At 40.8% G+C, this 17,718-nt stretch overlaps 1 protein-coding gene across 3 annotated transcripts in view; it reads right to left on the bottom strand.

The window, feature by feature from the left end:
- Nucleotides 1-17,718, bottom strand: part of NRF1 (nuclear respiratory factor 1) — a 160,167-nt gene that overhangs the window by 34,844 nt on the left and 107,605 nt on the right. For 2 of the 3 annotated variants that reach the window (XM_004382662.2, XM_023737100.1), the window contains 4 exons: nt 15,465-15,623; nt 14,518-14,715; nt 13,828-13,929; nt 5,274-5,431 (listed from right to left, as the gene is read on the bottom strand). In XM_004382662.2, coding sequence (XP_004382719.1) covers nt 5,274-5,431; nt 13,828-13,929; nt 14,518-14,715; nt 15,465-15,623 — 617 coding nt within the window. The remainder of the gene's footprint in view (nt 1-5,273; nt 5,432-13,827; nt 13,930-14,517; nt 14,716-15,464; nt 15,624-17,718) is intronic. The other variant, XM_023737101.1, reaches the window with a different exon arrangement.

The following is a 17,718-nucleotide window of genomic DNA, read 5'->3' as shown; positions in this document are numbered from 1 at the left end:
TTGGTGGCTCGAAGTCACCAGCCACTCTTCAGGAGAAAGATGTGGCAGTATGCTTCCGAAAAGATTTACAGCCTTGGATATGGGGCAGGTCTACCCTATCCTATAGGGCTGCTATGAGTCAGAATCGACTGAATGGCAGTAGGTTTGGGTTTGGTTTTTCACTTAACATTATACTTCCTCGTGTAAATAATCTTTGACATTTATTTAAAATGATAAATGCAAAACTGCTGATTTCTCTCCTTTCTTGTAGTCATTTACGTGAGGCAAATGCTTCCATGCGGAAGAGAGAAACAAAATTTTATTTCCAGGTTTCCTCTGATTTAGTTCAAAGTCATGATTATATATTTTAAATTTATTTGCATACCCAAAATGTAGGCCATAACTCAGGCTGAATAAAAAGCTGAAAAGAACCATAGAGCTTCAAGCTGTCCATATAAAAGCTAAGACCATGCTGGATGCTGAAATATACTTCTCAGTGATTTGATACCTACAGCCATCATTCCACAGTAGCTGTAATGTGAACTCAAAGCAAAAGAGGACACTTGATTTGGAATTACTACTAAGGTTATTTGTTACATTTTACATGGTAAATTTTAATTTTAAAGTGTTTCATAAGTATTTATCAGAGACAGTCTAATGAATGATTATTTAGTGCCTAGGTCCTTAATTTCTAATATTTTTCTGAGAAATGTGTGTTAATAAACAATGCCACCAGTCAATTTTATAGTGCCCAGATATCATGGAGCAATATAAAAATATTTAACATATGACCTGAGACTTCAAGGAAAGCTGAAGAATATACTCTCTGGAGGCAGCTGTGTGGTATTTTGGAGAAAGAAGCTGGTATATGAGAAGTATTTATATGGAAATAGGGTCTTTGTTCTTAGTTACCCCAGTGACTTCTCGGTCCCCATTTTATTACAAAGGTGACATCCTCCACTCGTGCACAGCCGGGACACATGCTTGCAGGTGGAGAGGAAGGAGGGCAGCTCCCCAAGCCCTTATGTGAGAGTGTAATTGTACCTGATCACACTCATTTGAGTATATCTGAAGCTCTAAACATTTGAAGTTATTTTCCTCGATGCTTTTCTAAAGTATGGTGTGATAGAAGAAGAGCTGTGATCGGAGTCAGCCTGACCAAATATAGAGAACCAGCAACACCTAAGATAACATGCGATGCTGGAGATGACGGGTCCGACAGGGTGCCAGGGTGGGCGAGGTTAGTTACCCAAGGCCGGTCAGGGACGGGGGCTTAAGACAATGACTACTCTTCATGGTCAGCAGGCCTATCCTTTCAGTCTATCCTAACCATTTACACAGACTGCATGGGAAAGACCAAACCACACTGCTAGAAAAGATCACCTTTACTTTCAAAACGGTGACTTCACAATTTTAGACAAAAGTCATTTCCATGCTAGTTACAAATGAGAAGCTTCCATCAGCTTTCTATCTGGAAGTGCCCAGGCTTTGTCTACAGGAAAGAAAAGCAGCTGCACAGTTTCTGCCCTCCATTTCCAGAGAGGAGGTCTCATTTAGGTTCTCAATCCCATTTTACTGGTCAAATACCAGTCCATATATTGAAGCCATATTCTATTTTATTAATATCTCTAATTTTAAGTAAACGATATTTTCACTTAAAAAAAAAGAGCTATTTTTTTTCTTTAAAAATATGGTTCACTTTTTTTTAAGCAAAGTCTCTTCACAACAAAACAACAGCAAACCCTAACTTCTTTGAGAAGAGGTACTGACTTCCGCCCGTTTTCCCCAGCGTGGCTGCACAAGACACCGTGAACTCCTACTGGGATAAGTGTAGATTCGTTCTACTAATATTTATCATGGATCTCTATATGCAAGGGCTGCACTTTGCAGAAGAACTTGTTTAAGAATGAATATAAGTCTAGGACAGCTTAACCAGCTTCAATTAATCACTGTATCACAACAAATACATGATGAGGTCATTTCCTCTCCTTTCTAGATATTCAGGCTGAATAGCTCAACTTTTTCTGGAGCTGTGCTGCTCTGTTCTTTATTTATTCGTTCTGATTTCTACCCCACCTCCTTCCTGAAAGTGCTGATTTATTATTTATTTTGAAAATTAAAATTAACACAGGTTCCAGATTTTTTAATGGCAATTCCTCCCTACCCTCTTTGGGTTGCTATAAAGCCAGGGGAGACTAAAGGCTGTGGAGCCCAGGGCCCTTGTTCCGACTTGCTGGACAAAACTCTTTTAACAGCACAGCTGAAAAACAAGTCTGTACTGCATGTGTCCTAATCCCTCTCCCCCAACAGATGAAGGAGCCCCCACGTCTTGGTCCCCACCTGCCATCGCATGCAGCCTGCCTCTCCCTTTTCACCCTCCACCCACACCTGCTGTTTACAGTGAGCAGGGTTGCAGGTGATTACTAGGGAGCCACACTTGTTCCACCTGTACCTGAGACCTAGGCAGACTGCACAGGGCCAAGGTAGGAAATCATTTTGTTACCACAGGAACGAGGACCAGCTTTCTGTGTTTCACTAAAGTGACTTCCAACAACAAATTCTGGGAACAGGCTGGGAATGCAGGAGAGAAGTATGCCAGTATGCCTCATCCCACACAGAAGCAAACACCAAGGGCTTTAGTCTTAGATCAAAGGCTCCTGACTAAAGCGTCAGACAGCAGGTGACCTCTCCTGGAGTCAGAAAGCCCCCATGCTCCTCTAATAGCCTGCTACAGTCTCCAGACCCTTCCTGGCCAGGCTGGGCTTCTCCACCCCCTGCAGAAGCTGAAACACCCCATCCCCTGACACTCACTGGGTGTTGGACTATCTGATTGCAAACAGATTTCAACATCTCCTTACTCCTCCTCCATCCCACACTGAACCACATTCTCCTTCCTTCAGAGTAAACACTGTAGCCACCTCAGCTGCATCTGAGTTTGCTAACAAGCCCTCCAGGGAAACCATCACCCTCCTACCTTTGGAAATAAGCCTGGACCTCCCAGCAAAGGGAGCCCAAATGTGCCTCATATTTTCCACGATGTTCAGGGTTTCCACGACACTGACACTTCACTGGAATATCCAAGGTGCTGGCTGGAAGCCTCAATGAAATCAAGTCCTGCTGGTCTTTCATGATGGCCTATCAGGCTCCACGCTACGGTGCAGGTGACCGGACCAAAGGGAGAGAGGTTCTCACTCTGGCCATGCCTTTCAGGAAGTTTATCTGGGTGTTTTCTCTCAAAGGAAGGAGTGGGATTGAGCCAAAGTGTAAGCAATCAAGTAAGACTTTCATGTTACTGAAAAGCAACATAATCTAATAGGCCAGGTCACTCACAGATTTGCTGGCTAACTAGGGAGAATGGCTGTCTGTGCATGCGTTTCAGTTTTCTGTGTTTACTCCACCACCAAGTCCTGGTCATACTTCCTCTAGATCAGTCATTTTCTCTCCATTCTTATGATTTTACTTTCCAAGGCACGCCTAGACTGCCCCTTCCTAACTAGTCTTCTATTTCCAATATCTTCTCACTATAGTCAATTCTGAATAGAACAATCTTAAATAGAATTTTAAATGATACTAACTATAATTTGTGAAGTGCTAACTATGGGCTAGGCACTTCAACAAAGAGTTTTATAGACATCATCTCACTGAATCCTTTCAGCTCTCTCTGGTGAGTATTAGCTCCATTAGAATGATGAGGAAACTGAGGCTCGGGGGTCAAGCTTCTCAAGATCAAATGGCTAGTGGTGGCACTAGGATTCCAACTTGAGCCTGTGTGACATCAGAACTCTCTTCTCCACCACAATGCTGTCCAGCCTCATATAAATCTTTTAGGCACAAACCCATCATGGCTCTCTAGTAAATATCACATCCAATCTAAACTTGAGCTGACTGTAATATTCTGGGGGAGGTGATTCCCCTTTCTGGATTTCTGCAATGTCTGTAGTCTGCACTGCACAATTCAACAGTGATTTAAAATCTGAATAATACCGTTGGCTAAGTGTTTTACTTAAAATCAGTCTCCCTTAAAAGAGTATGATTTCTTTGAAAGCAGAGATGATATCTTGGAGTATATATACATATATATATATATTATTTTTTACAGCCTTACCTAGTAGAGTAAGCTGAATAACTACCTGAAACTAATAGCTACTGTGGGTAGTAACAACAGCAGCTAATCTTTACTACATGCCAGGCACTGACCTGAGGTCTCACACGCATTAACTTATCCAGTTCTCGCAACACCCTTACAAGGCAGGCACTTTTATTACCCTCATTTACAGAAGAGGAAAGCGGGGGCATTGAGAGTAAATTGTACGAGGTCACACAGCTAGTAAGTGACAGAACTGAGATTCAAACTCAGGTAATCTGGCTCCAAGGCCCATACTCCTAACCATTAGTTAAAATGGCTGGGCTCACTGAAAATAAATTTGTGACAGAAATGAAGACTGAGAAGAATGATCGGATCTTTCCAACTCTGTCAACAACCAGTGGAAGGAACTGAGCTGGGAAGAATACAACGTTGTTTCGGAAATGACCTCTTACTGGACTACCCCCATACCTGAATAAAAAACCTTCAATTATTTTCCCAATAACCCAAAACTTATTTCATATTGAAGTCACTGATAACCAAGGGAAATAAATTTCCTGAGAAGCCAGTAAAACCAACTCTTGACCTGCTTAAACATGGCTGAATAACCCCATAGCCAACAAAAGCAGTTTCCTTTATAGGAATAAAAGGACAATTAGTCCTGAAGCTTTTTGATTTGTTAGATAATCTCTGGTCCCTTTAAAACAGGGGCTCAGAGTTTGGTAAAAACTCAAACCTTGCCACTTTGGGTCCGTTAATGGGCAGAGAATAGGATTAAGTGAGGGGTCAACCAGTAGGCTTGAGGTGGAGGTTAGAAAGGCTGAACTGCTTGCTGGAGAGTGGTTAGTGTGGGGGGTGGTGAGGGCTGACTAGAAGCCAACCTACAGTATCTTACAGGCTGGGAGTGTCAAAGAGAGTCCTGGTGGCGCAGTCGTTAAGTGCTTGGCTGCTAACAAAAGTTGGTGGTTCAAACCCACCACCTGCTCCGTTTCCATAAGCATTTACAGCCTTGGAAACCCTATGGGGCAGTTCTACTCTGTCCTATAGGGCTGCTATGAGTCAGAATCGTCTTGATGGCAATAGGTGGGTTATAAAAAACTCCAATTTCCACTTCTGACAAACTGAGATACAGCATTTCTTTTTAAGGGCTTCATTCCCCATCTAGGGACAAATACATGATCCTCAATCACGCCTCCACCCCTGCCTCTACCTGTTGAGCGCCATGGTGACCGTAGCTCCCTGCTGCATCTCCTGAGAAGCTGCCACCGCGGCCTCTGCCAATGATGCCACTGCCTGAGTGGCCTCTGACGCTTGTGTTGTCTGGATGGTCATCTCGCCTCCCTGTAACGTGGCCCAATTCTGTTCCACCTGAGGCAGAAAGAACACGATAGTAAAAATTCAAAGCCACAAAACGGTTATGATTTTTTAAAGAATCATTTCTCTAATAAATTGCTACGTGCTTGGCAAAATACATATCCTCACACACTTTTACATTTATATGACCTACAATGTACAGAACAGGGTATTTAGTATGCTATCTTTTATGTAAGAAAGGAAGGGGTATAGAATATACATTTGAATTTGCTTCTATTTGCATAAAGAAATTCTGGAAGGACACACAAAAGGAAACCACTGGAGTCTGGTGGGGAGGTTGTGGGACAGACTGGATGGGGACAGGAAGCAAGACTTCCCACTGTATACTTTTTTTTCCCCACTGTATACTTTTTAATATTACATTTTTTTGACCCATATCAATATATTACCTATTCAAAAATGAAACATTTTTAATAGACAGTAAACGTAATCATAAAAAATTTGAACTATACCAAAGTGAATATAATGCTAGTACTCCAGATCCTTTGCTTAAAGGCAACTACTGCTACCTATTTCTGTGTACCTTTGTAGAGATATTCTATCTATATACAAGCGTATTTACAGAAGTACACACACACACACCCCATTTCCCCCTTTTCGCTATTCCCATTTTAAAAATGAAAATAGTAGTATATTCTATGTATCTTTAATACCTTACTTTTTTCACAAACAATACATCTCTAAAATGATTTCATTTTAGAATGTATAAAACAGCTTCATTTGTTCATGATTCATAATAATGCCAGCACAGCATTGTTTTATATAGACACACCATGTTTTATTTAATCAGCTATCTCATAATGGCATTTAGGTGGTTTTGAGTCTTTTGCCATTACAAACAGTGCTTTGATAAATATCCTTATACATTACTTTAATTATTGTTATTGTTAGGTACCGTTGAGTCAGTTCCAACTCAGAGTGACCTACGTACAACAGAACGAAACATTGCCGGGTCCTGCGCCATCCTCATGATCGTTGTTATGCTTGAGCCCATTGTTGTAGCCACTGTGTCAATATATCTTATTGAGGGTCTTCCTCTTTTTCGCTGATCCTCCACTTTACCGAGCATGATGTCCTTCTCCAGGGACTGGATCCTCCTGATAACATGTCCGAAGTATGTGAGACCAAGTATCGCCATCTTCACTGCTAAGGAGCATTCTGGTTGTACTTCTTCCAAGAGAGATTTGTTCAATCTACTCGCAGTCCATGGTATATTCAATATTCTTTGCCAACACCACAACTCAAAGGTGTCAATTCTTTGGTCTTCCTTATTCACTGTCCAGCTTTCACACGCATATGAGGCAACTGAAAATGCCATGGCTTCAGTCAGGCACACCTTAGTCCTCAAAGTGACACCATTGCCTTTTAACACTTTAAAGAGGTCTTTTGCAGCAGATTTGCTCAATGCAATGTGTTGTTTGATTTCCTGATTGCTGTTTCCATGAGTGTTGATTGTGGATCCAAGTAACATGAAATCCTTGACAACATCAGTCTTTTCTCCATTTATCATGATGTTGCTTATTGACCCAGTTGTGAGGATTTCTGTTTTCTTTATGTTGAGGTGTAATCCATACTGAAGGCTGTGATCTTTGATCTTCATCAGTAAGTGCTTCAAGTCCTCTTCAGTTTCAGCAAGCAAAGTTGCCTTATCTGCATAACTCAGGTTGTTAATGAGTTTTCCTCCAATCCTAATGCCCTGTTCTTCTTCATATGGTCCAGCTTCTTGGATTATTTGCTCAGCATACAGACTGAATAAGTATGGTGAAAGGACACAACCCTGAGGCACACCTTTCCTGACTTTAAACCACACAGTATCCCTTTGTTCTGTTCAAATGACACCTCTTGATCTATGTACAGGTTCCTCATGAGCACAGTTAAGTGTTCTGGAATTCCCATTCTTTGAAATGTTACCTATAATTTGTTATGATCTATGCAGATGAATGCTTTTGCATAGTCAATAAAACACAGGTAAACATCTTTCTGGTATTCTCTGCTTTCCGCCAAGATCCATCTGACATTAGCAATGATATCCCTAGTTCCACGTCCTCTTCTGAATCCGGCTTGAATTTCTGACAGTTCCCTGTTGATATACTACTATAACCGCTTTTGAATGATCTTCATTAAAATTTTACTTTTGTGTGATATTAATGATATTGTTTGATAATTTCCACATTCTGTTGAGTCACCTTTCTTTGGAATGGGTACAAATATGGATCTCTTCCAGTCTGTTGGCCAGGAAGCTGTCTTTCAAATTTCTTGGCACAGACGAGCGAGCACTTCCAGTGTTGCATTCGTTTGCTAAAACATCTCAATTGGTATTCTGTCAGTCCCTGAAGCCTTGTTTTTCACCAATGCCTTCAGCGTAGCTTGGACTTCTTCTTTCAGTACCATTTGGTTCTTGATCATATGCAGCTTCCTGAAATGATTCAAAGTCGACCAGTTCTTTTTGGTATAGTGACTCTGTGTATTCCTTCTATCTTCTTTTGATGTTTTGTATGTGGGTCTATTTATAAGGTAAATTCCTAGGGCTAGAACTGTAGATGAAAGGTATTTCATATTTTTATTTTTGAGGGATACTGCCAAACTCAGCAAATATATATATTTTAAACATATTAAAAACACACATTCCTTTTAATGGGTGGAATTATGAAGATACCAAAAAACAAACAAACGAAAAAATCCCAAACCACACAGATATATAATCATTGGTGCGGAGCAGATGAAAGTCCAGCTTTGTTAGATCTAGCACAGATTTCTCCACCTCAGCGCTACTGACATTTTGTATCAGATAATTCTTTGTCTTGGGGGCTGTCCTGTGCATCGTAGGATGTTTAGCATCATCCCTGGCCACTAGATGCCACCAGCACCCTGCCTTGGTCATGACAATAAAAATGTCTCCAGCTGATGCCCAATGTCCTGGGGGACAGGGAACAAGCCTGTCCCCAGTTGAAGACTACTGATTTTAGCAGAGTGCTTTGCATTTATAGCTGTATCTAGCCAACTCCAGTCTGTTTTGGCCAATAAATACTGCCTGGCTAATTGCCCCCCTCAAAAAACAAAAAGCAGCAAGGGTAGCGGAAGCAATTTCTAATCAGAAGCATGGTGGGTGGTAAGTAAATCAGCAGGTGTGGACTTCTGGTGAACTCTGGGATCTAGGCTGCTGGCTGTGCTTAGGAGCATGTGCTGCACCCACCTCACATTGCTGTGGCCTAGGGAGCCCCAGGGAGTGGTGATATCACGACTGCAGGTCACTCCTATGTCCTCAAGAAAGTGCTACAAGCTCTAGGAGTGGCAGATGTTTCAAATCCTCCTCCTGCTTTGGGTAACAGGTTCCATTCCTATACTTAGATTATGATACTGCATCTCAGAATTTTTGTCAAAAGCCTGTCCAAGAATGAGACATTCCTTAGCATTGCCTTACGATCTGCCCGAGTTCTCATGGGTAGTAGAATGTGCCAGCAAGCCATCAGGGCCCGTCACTACAGAGATATCCTATTTCTTTCCTTTAGAGCTACAAAGTCACCCACTCAGGAACTCACAAAATGCTTGCTTCCCAAGGTTTTATCACTTTGATCTCATCACTCCAATGAGCATCATTGTGAACAATGCCACTTTAGATGGTAAGCTACACTGTCCGTTCTTAGATGGCCAATGATTCCACCGGAAACACTGGTTGAAGCTGGGCAGCACAGTCACCTACTGCCATCAATAGCAGTTCTCTTTCCAGACTCACCCTGCTAGTCTAGCCCATACCATGGCCCCCCTGCCCCCCGGGGCCCGGCCCAATACACCTCTCCCAAGAGGTTGTACTCTAGTGGAGCCATTCAACATGTACACATTTAGTTACAACTAAATTTGTAGTTTAAGAGCTTGGCTGCTAGCCAAAAGGTTGGCAGTTTGAATCTACCAGCTGCTCCTTGGAAACTCTATGGGGCAGTTCTACTCTGTCCTATAGGGTCACTACGAGTCAGAATCAACTCGACAGCAACAAGTTTGGTTGATTTGGTTTTATATCTATAGCTAAAACTATATTTATAGTGAAAACAGTATTCAAATGTTGCCATATACAGTTTAACTTAAGAAAGTTAAATTATATGATAAGAATGAGTAGTGGGGATGGCAGTAGTAGGGTAGAGAGGGAAAAGGAAGAAGCAGACGAAGAGATTTCTAATCAGAAAAATGGCAGTAGACAAAGAAATCTGCTTAGGTTGAACACTTCTTGGAATTCCCTATTACTGAGTCTCGGTGCATTAGCTGTGTTTGCTTGAGCTCTTGCTGTGCTCCCTTCCCATCTGTTGGGAGCCAGTGTGTAGTTGTCTATGCCAGAATGTCACTGTATCCCAAAGAAAGGGCCACAAGCCCTAGGAGGGGAAGAGATTCAGAGCACATACCATTAGTTTCTATGCTTTTCTGAGAGACGCACTAAAACGAAGCCTCTCAAACTGTGGCTGCTGTTCTCCCTCCAGCAGCCACCTGCACTATTCCAAGCTTCCACAACCACTGCACTGCACATGCGGCTCCTCTGATCCGAACACAACTCCCATCCCTTTGTCTCACTACGCTCCCTTCTAGCTGCCCTCAGGTGTTATTCCATCGGGAGATGTTTCTTGAGACAACCCCACTCCCTAAAGTCCAAGTTGAGGACCTCTCTGCGGGGTTCCATGGTACCCTGGGCTTGTTTCTACCAGATCTCTTACCTTACCGCAACTGTTCTCTGATGGTTTTTCTCCATCACCTGTGTGCTCCCTGAGGGAAAGGGCAGTCTTCATGAGTCTGTATCATAGTGCCTGGCACAGGGCTCAGAAAATGATCTACTGAATGGATGGCTGAACATACTCCTACAGTCACAATTTCTTACTTGTTCTGCAGCCTACATACTTTAGGTAAACTAGTATTCATATAAAATCTACCTAAAACGAACCGTGCAACTTCAGAACTATTATATGTGTTGATGGTTCAGTTTAAAATTCATGTCTGTCTTTGCATCTTGGTTTTTTTTTTTCTTCTAACAGGAAAATCACTTATATACCATTATTATCAGATACCATTCTATTTCAAATTTTGACTCTTCAGACACATAACACAATTATACGACATATCGTCAAATACCAACTGGTAGTCTTATCATACCAAAAAAACCAAACCCGTTGCTGTTGAGTCAATTCCAATTCATAGCGACCCTATAGGACAGAGGAGAACTGTCCTATATGGTTTCCAAGGAGTGGCTGGCGGATTCGAACTTGATTAGCAGCCGAGCTCTTAACCACTGCACCACCAGGACTCTGGTCTTACCATACAAAAGAATAAATTCTCAAGTCTATCTGTATTTATAAATATGCCATCCATCAAAGTCAAAATTATAAAAATAATCTTACTGAATTGTACATGTAGGAACTGGTGTATATTCTGCTGTGTATAGGCTCAACAACAAAAAACAAATTTTAAAAATTGTATAAATATTTTAAATCAACATACAGTTCATTCTATATTATTTTGACACTCCATGTTTATTTGTAAATGTCTATGTAACTTCTTCTGTGTTTCTAACTAATTTTTAACTAGTTAAAGCTAGATAATTTTTTCTTTGTACTACTCAGACTACTAGGTATTCTCCGCTCAAAGAGAACATTCAATAAACAGATTTGGGAGATCGTATCACCAAAAGAGACAGGCTCCCAAAGGTCCTCCTCAGAAACGTAACTGGACATTGAAGGCAGTGTGGTCTAACGGGTCAGGGCTCACTGGTAAGGTCAAGATAATAAACTGACCTTAAAACCTTTAACCCATTGCCATCAACTTGATTCTGACTCACAGCAAAGATACTGTTTACTGGGGAAAAAGATACTAAGTATAAGGAAGCAGGGTGTGCTACTGAGTCACAGTGGCATTGGTGTGGTCTTATCTACCTCATATCAGTGAGATGTTTGACTAAACACAGTTCTTATAGTTCAAAACTAACAACTGTGTCAACACCTAAGGCAAACAAACATTACAGAATCTAAAACGTGTTAGCACTCTCTGAGATAATCTATGTTTTTTCTCTTCCTGATCTCATTTGTGTTTCAATGGAAGTGTGAGAAGATTTAGAATTTTTTTTTTTTAATCTGAGTTTGGGTATTTACCAAAAGGATATTAAAAGTTTCTATATGCCATTCATTCAGGCCTGCAACTGATGACTTAAAAATGATGCTAGTGTGCTGAAAAAGCCATAGATGTGTGACTGAGCTTTATGGTCACTTAATAAGGCCCTCATACTTTTCACAGATTTTTGAATAAACTGACTACCTCTGTATGTGTGAATTTATTTAGTAAAATGGTTTTCAAAGAATTTGTCCCCGGAGAAATGTTTTTGAAGCCCAAAGTTACTTTCTTAAATAGCACCAGGGAACATCCATACAGGAGGAAAATATGGTTGATAACTTTGACTAAGCCAAAAAGTGACAAATTGCATAAGTGTACCCACCAGTGTCTTCTCTTTCACTTTTCAAGGTGTGTCCTCTGGTTTTAGTGTTCTGGAACTGGCGAATTTTTTCCTCAGCTAACCCATACCCATTTATGATACTTAAATACTTTTAAAAGTAAATGCCCTCAACCGCTCTGACCAAGATCACAATAGAGAGTCCTGGACAGAGTGGGAGAAAAATGTAGAACAAAATCCAAATCCATAAAAAAGACCAGACTTACTGGTCTGACAGAGACTGGAGGAACCCCCAAGACTATAGCCCTTAGTCACCCTTCTAACTTGGCTCTGAAGCTACTCCTGGAGACCACCTTTCAGCCAAATAATAGACAGGCCTAAAAAATAAACAATAACACCCGTGAGGAAAGTGCTCCTTAGAACTATCAACTATATGAGACCAAAAGGGCAACATTTGCCCAAAGCAAAGATGAGAAGGCAGGGAGAGGCAGGAAAACTGGACGAACGGGAATGGGGAACTCAGGGTAGACATGGGGAGAGGGCTGACACACTGTGGGGATTGCAACCAATGTCATGGAATACTTTGTGTATAAAGTATTGATTGGGAAACTAATTTGCTCTGTAAACTTTCACCTAAAGCACACACACACACATACAAAGTAAATATTCTCTTGACTTTTCTACACTGAAGAACCAAAAGCCATCTCCTGCCCTAAACCTTCCCAGGCTCCCTAACTGGAAGTATTCTCTCCCTCTTAAGGCATAACCACTTGACAGCATCTCTAACCTTCTCCAGCACGCGCCAGAGTTCGTTTCTGTACATCTCTTTCCCCTGCTCTAGACAGAGCTCCTGGGAGCACGGTTCCCGGGTAACTCAACTCCACATGCTCTGACATGTCCCTGCAACATGGCAGGGGCTCAGTATGTGCTGGCTGACCCAGGAGCCCGGGTGTGCCCTCCTCCTCACCTCAAGAGCAGTTCTCACCTTTTGCTGCGGGGCATAAAGGGAAGTTACTTTGTGGTGTGCTAGGTGAACAAGGGTTTTGAACAACGGTGAGGCAATACTTTTAGCTTTATTTGTGATACTGCTCTTTGACATTTGTTGGCTATTTTTCAAACTTCACGAGTACACCACACTAGTGTCTTTAGGGGAAAAGCCCACAGTCACTTGATGAGCCCTTTCCTGAATCTTAAGTGATGGCTCAAAGCTCAGAGCCTAGATAATGTTTTCTAAATACATTACTCAGCTTCAGCACTTAACTCTGTGACTTTGGGTAAGTCACCTAAACTCTACACATCTTAGTTTTTTCTAATTTATAAAATGGAGATGATAACAGGACCTATACTTCATAGGATGGAAGGTTTGGTTAAGTCAGTGCTTAATAAAGGTTAGTTATTCTTCCTATTATTATTTGAACCAATTATCTATCCATTTAAAAACATTACCTCCCAGTCCCATAGCCACCTCCATTTTAGTAGGGAAGGGTTCTCCTGTAAAACCCTTTCAAATTCATGTTTAACATATAATAAATCATGTCTACTGATTTACAAATACGTTTATCCCTTCCAAGAACGCTTACCCTAGTCAGCTCTGCTTTAAATGATCTAATTTTTTTGCATAAAGTCCAAAGACAAAATTCTTTGAGATTCACAGCACAAAAGTATTAAATGCATAAACCTTTTTCATTGTGTATTATACAAAATGCTATATTACAAATGTAAATTTGTAAGCTCCTGGTAGTTAAGTTAGAGTCATAATGATCCATAAATTTCAATTGTTATAATTAATATACAGTATAATATTCTTTACAAAATGATCATGGTATGGTGTTAAAAAAGTTTAAGGAAAATCATGCTGCAGACATGTAGACTACTTTCAGTCTCTCTACCTTCTGGCCCCTCACTCCCCCCTCACCTACACACTGAAGTAAGCATTTAAATGAGGCACTGCAGACTGAATCCTCGTTCTTACCTCGCCATCAGTCACAGCAGAATAATTCACTTGGGCAACAGTGACTGTGGTTGGCAATTCTGAAGCATCAGCCAGTGTGGCTACTGTTGCCCCTGTGCCAACCTAAAGAAAAATACAGAAAGTATTGTTGTATCGGTAAGCGAATCTTCCCGCCTCTCCTTTACTCAGAAGTTAAGAGTCATTTAATTCCTAACCCAGAACAGGTAACAATTAACATGCCCAATGAAATGAGTTACTAAAATCATATCTCAGTAACTAACAAGAGTATCAGAGTTTTACTTCAACTAAATAAATCAAGGTTAGATGAGCTATCACAGTTCATCACCAGCCCCCAGTGTCATTCAAACAATTTTCTACTCTCACACCACCTATCAACAAATTGTATTCTACCTCAGAAAAAATATTCCCTGGCCACTGACAGAGTGAAACAGTTAAAAAAAGAAGTCATTTTAAAGTGCTAGCTGTTTTTTATTTTGGAAGTGTCCAGGAAAGCTATTCACAGCTATCTATTTAGCAAATGCAACCCATTTACAATATTCTTCAGAAATCAACTTCGGGTAGGAAAAATCTTGGGGTTGGGGAGCTATATAAAGTTCATACAAGAGTATGGGCAAAGAAGACTTTCTCCAGTCTGATGTGCCAACTGACCCATCTCAGACACCACAATGTGGACACCATAGGTTCACTCACCTGGATAAGTGAGACAGTGCCATCAGGGTTACTAAAGGTCTGGACGACGGTCTGTGACGGTACAAGATGGGCTATACTATGTGTGGTTGTGGCCTGTGTTTGTGTTTGCTGATCTTCAAAAGCATACAAAAGGTCCTCCCGCCCGTGTTGCTTATAACAGTTTTTAACTATGGTCCGTAGTGCCTGGGTCCATGAAACCTGCCACCAAAAGACCAGAAAAGCATATTAAGTAACAAAGAACTTTGGTTATTCAGTCCCACTGTGGAATAAGCAGTTGCTTATTTATCAAACCAAACCAAATCTCACAGAGAATAAACTCTCTTGGGAACATTTCCTACAGACCAATTCTAGCACAAAGAAAATCAGCACCAAGTAGGTTTCCCACCAGCTTTCTTCCTGATCAAAATCTGGTTTAGCTTTCGGGTTTTATATTCTATTCCAAGCTGAGGACTAACTCTAAACTTCTCACAAAGGAAGTTAGTCTGGTCAAGAATTTTATATAAAGATTCTGAGTAAACATCCAAGCTCAATAAAAAAACAAATATGAAGAAAAAGGAAGGAATAATGTCTAGCTTAGTCTCTTTTCTTTTTGAAAAGAAGTTTATCAGCAGACTCACCTGGCAGACGTCTCATTTCTCTAATTCCATGCTATTTACATTTCTCAACAGTGAGTCTAACTCTTCAAAGCGATAAGCACTTTTATGTCAAGTTTATTCTGGTTTACCCAAGCATCTCATAAAATTAAAACTGCTCCAAAAGGCAACTATGAAGAGAGAAGTGTAAATTCATGGACCCATTCAAGTCTTCTCTTTACAGTGATGGAGTGATTAATAGTAAACATCTTTTGACTATTACATACAATTTTTTAAAGACTCTTTAGCATAAGAAGTAAAAATGACAAAAATTGGGGTGGTTGATACAGAAAGGAAAAGCAATGGGCAACTCACCCTCTGCTTTTGCTCTTCTGTGCGGACGTCACTCCGGACATTTGCCCATGGGATATCTTCAGGCCACCAGACAGGCTTGCAGCTTTCTTTCCCCCAGCCTGGCTTTCCCCGACCTGTGGAGTACTTGAGCATCTCTGGGATAAATGCCCGAAGCTGGGCCTGGAAGACAAGAGTACAGGCATCAGTAGTCCCAAAAGACATCTGAGATACGTTTAAGTCTTCTACCAAATTCCAAGATTATAAAACAAAAAGCTTTCCTGCACAGTCCTGAGAATTCCAAATGTTGTTCTGGAGGTAGTTGCCAATGCAATTAGATAAGAGAAAGAAATAGTTGAGGAGCAGGAAAAATCATCATTGTGTGTAGAGGATATGATTGTGTATCTGGAAAGTCCCAAACAATCAAACGAAAAATTACTACAAACGATGCGCGAATTCAGTAAGGCAGTTGGTAACAATATATACAAAAATAAATAGGCTTTCTATTTAATAAAAGGGGAAAATAACCCTAAAACTCTTCTTGGAAGTTTCTAGTAGGCTGGGCCAATGTCCATGGGTGTGACATACAGATACAGTGACGTATGTGTGATCTTAAGTACATTATAGACTTCATCCAGATTTATTTCACAAACAAATCCAGGCCAAACAGATTCCAAATCACAGACACAACTGCTATTCTTCTTTATCTCCTGACATAGTGCCCACTCTAACTGTGCGGGAGGAGGGGGAGACCACTTTGTGAATATCCTTAATTACTGACAATGATTTTTGGTAAGAGAAGCAATTTACCAAGTTCTAATCTTAAAACAAGGAGCCCTGGTGGTGCAGTGGTTAAGTACTCGGCTGCTAACCAAAATGTTGGCAGTATGAACCCCCCAGCCGCTTCTTGGGAGAAAGACGTGGCAGTCTGCTTCCGTAAAGATTACAGCCTTTGAAACCCTATGGGGTAGTTCTACTCTGTCCTACAGAGTCACTATGAGTTGAAATCAACTCAACAGCAACAGGTAATGGGTAATCTTAAAACTCCTCCACAGGCCTACTGCTTTCCTTTAAACACTCCAGAGATAAGCAGCATCCTCCAACAAAGGACACATGCCTCTGCAGCTTAAGACCAAAAAGAGAGGACGTTTAGCAATGTGGCAGACTCAAGGGCATGGGTCTGTAGCTGTAAAATAGAAAAAGAAAAAACAGAAATGGGAATACTTAAGTATTAATGGGAAAATGAGCACGGAAGCATTTTTTTATACTGAAAATCCTACATGTCAGGTGTTCTTATAATTCTTATTATAATAAACACTAAACATTATTTATCAGAAGATTATACAAGTTGCTACATAATAGGGACTCACGAGCCCACATCAGTCACGTTTACATAAAAAAGGTGGCTCTGGTTGAAAGTATTTACATCGGCCATTCTTCTGCAGAGCCGGCCACTTCACCTCTCTAAGTATCCCCTCTGCCAGACAGTCTCCTGCCTACAGGATATGATATAATACACTCCATATATATTTGGCTCTGCGGCATCCAGCAGCAGGCTAATAGAAATGTATCCATTTGCAAACCCAAGCTATCAGCTGGCTCATGAGGTCACTCCTTCAGTTATTTTAAGAAAGTGCATCTCAAAGTCATTTTTCCTTTTATCCTGGCTTCTCCGGATAATCATTTTCCAGCTTAAGATACACAGAAAAGAAAAAGGGTTAATCCTTGTGCGTAATATTTGTTTCGTCACATAAAAAAACAATAGCTTTCTCAAATACATAAATAAACGGATGGCACAGACTTTTATAAGCTTCCTTTTCTTTTAATCCCATTAACAGCCTCAAAAGTATTCATACCTAGGAGAGTCTGGAAAAAATGAAATTAAGAAAGCTAAATATCTCTAAATTAACCAGAGACTAAAGCATACAGAAAGAACTCACTGCAGAGAACACTAAGCTGAGTCTGCTTCAATCTCTCTTGGAACCCCACTGCAGTGTAGTGAATTACTTAATATGGCCCTCTAGCCCCAGTTTTATCCTTTCACCGTATTTATTCAATCTACATGCTAAGCAAATAACCGAAGACGCTGAACAATATGAAGAACATCAGGCATCAGGATTGGAGGAAGACTCATTAACAACCTGTGTTATGCAGATGACACAACCTTGCTTGCTGAAAGTGAAGAGGACTTGAAGTACCTACTGATGAAGATCAAAGACCACAGCCTTCAGTATGGATTACACCTCAACATAAAGAAAACAAAAATCCTCACAACTGG

The sequence above is a fragment of the Trichechus manatus genome, unplaced genomic scaffold (genome assembly GCF_000243295.1).
Source record: "Trichechus manatus latirostris isolate Lorelei unplaced genomic scaffold, TriManLat1.0 scaffold00097, whole genome shotgun sequence".
Taxonomy (NCBI): Eukaryota; Metazoa; Chordata; class Mammalia; order Sirenia; family Trichechidae; genus Trichechus; species Trichechus manatus.
This window is presented reverse-complemented; position numbering and strand designations above follow the sequence as displayed.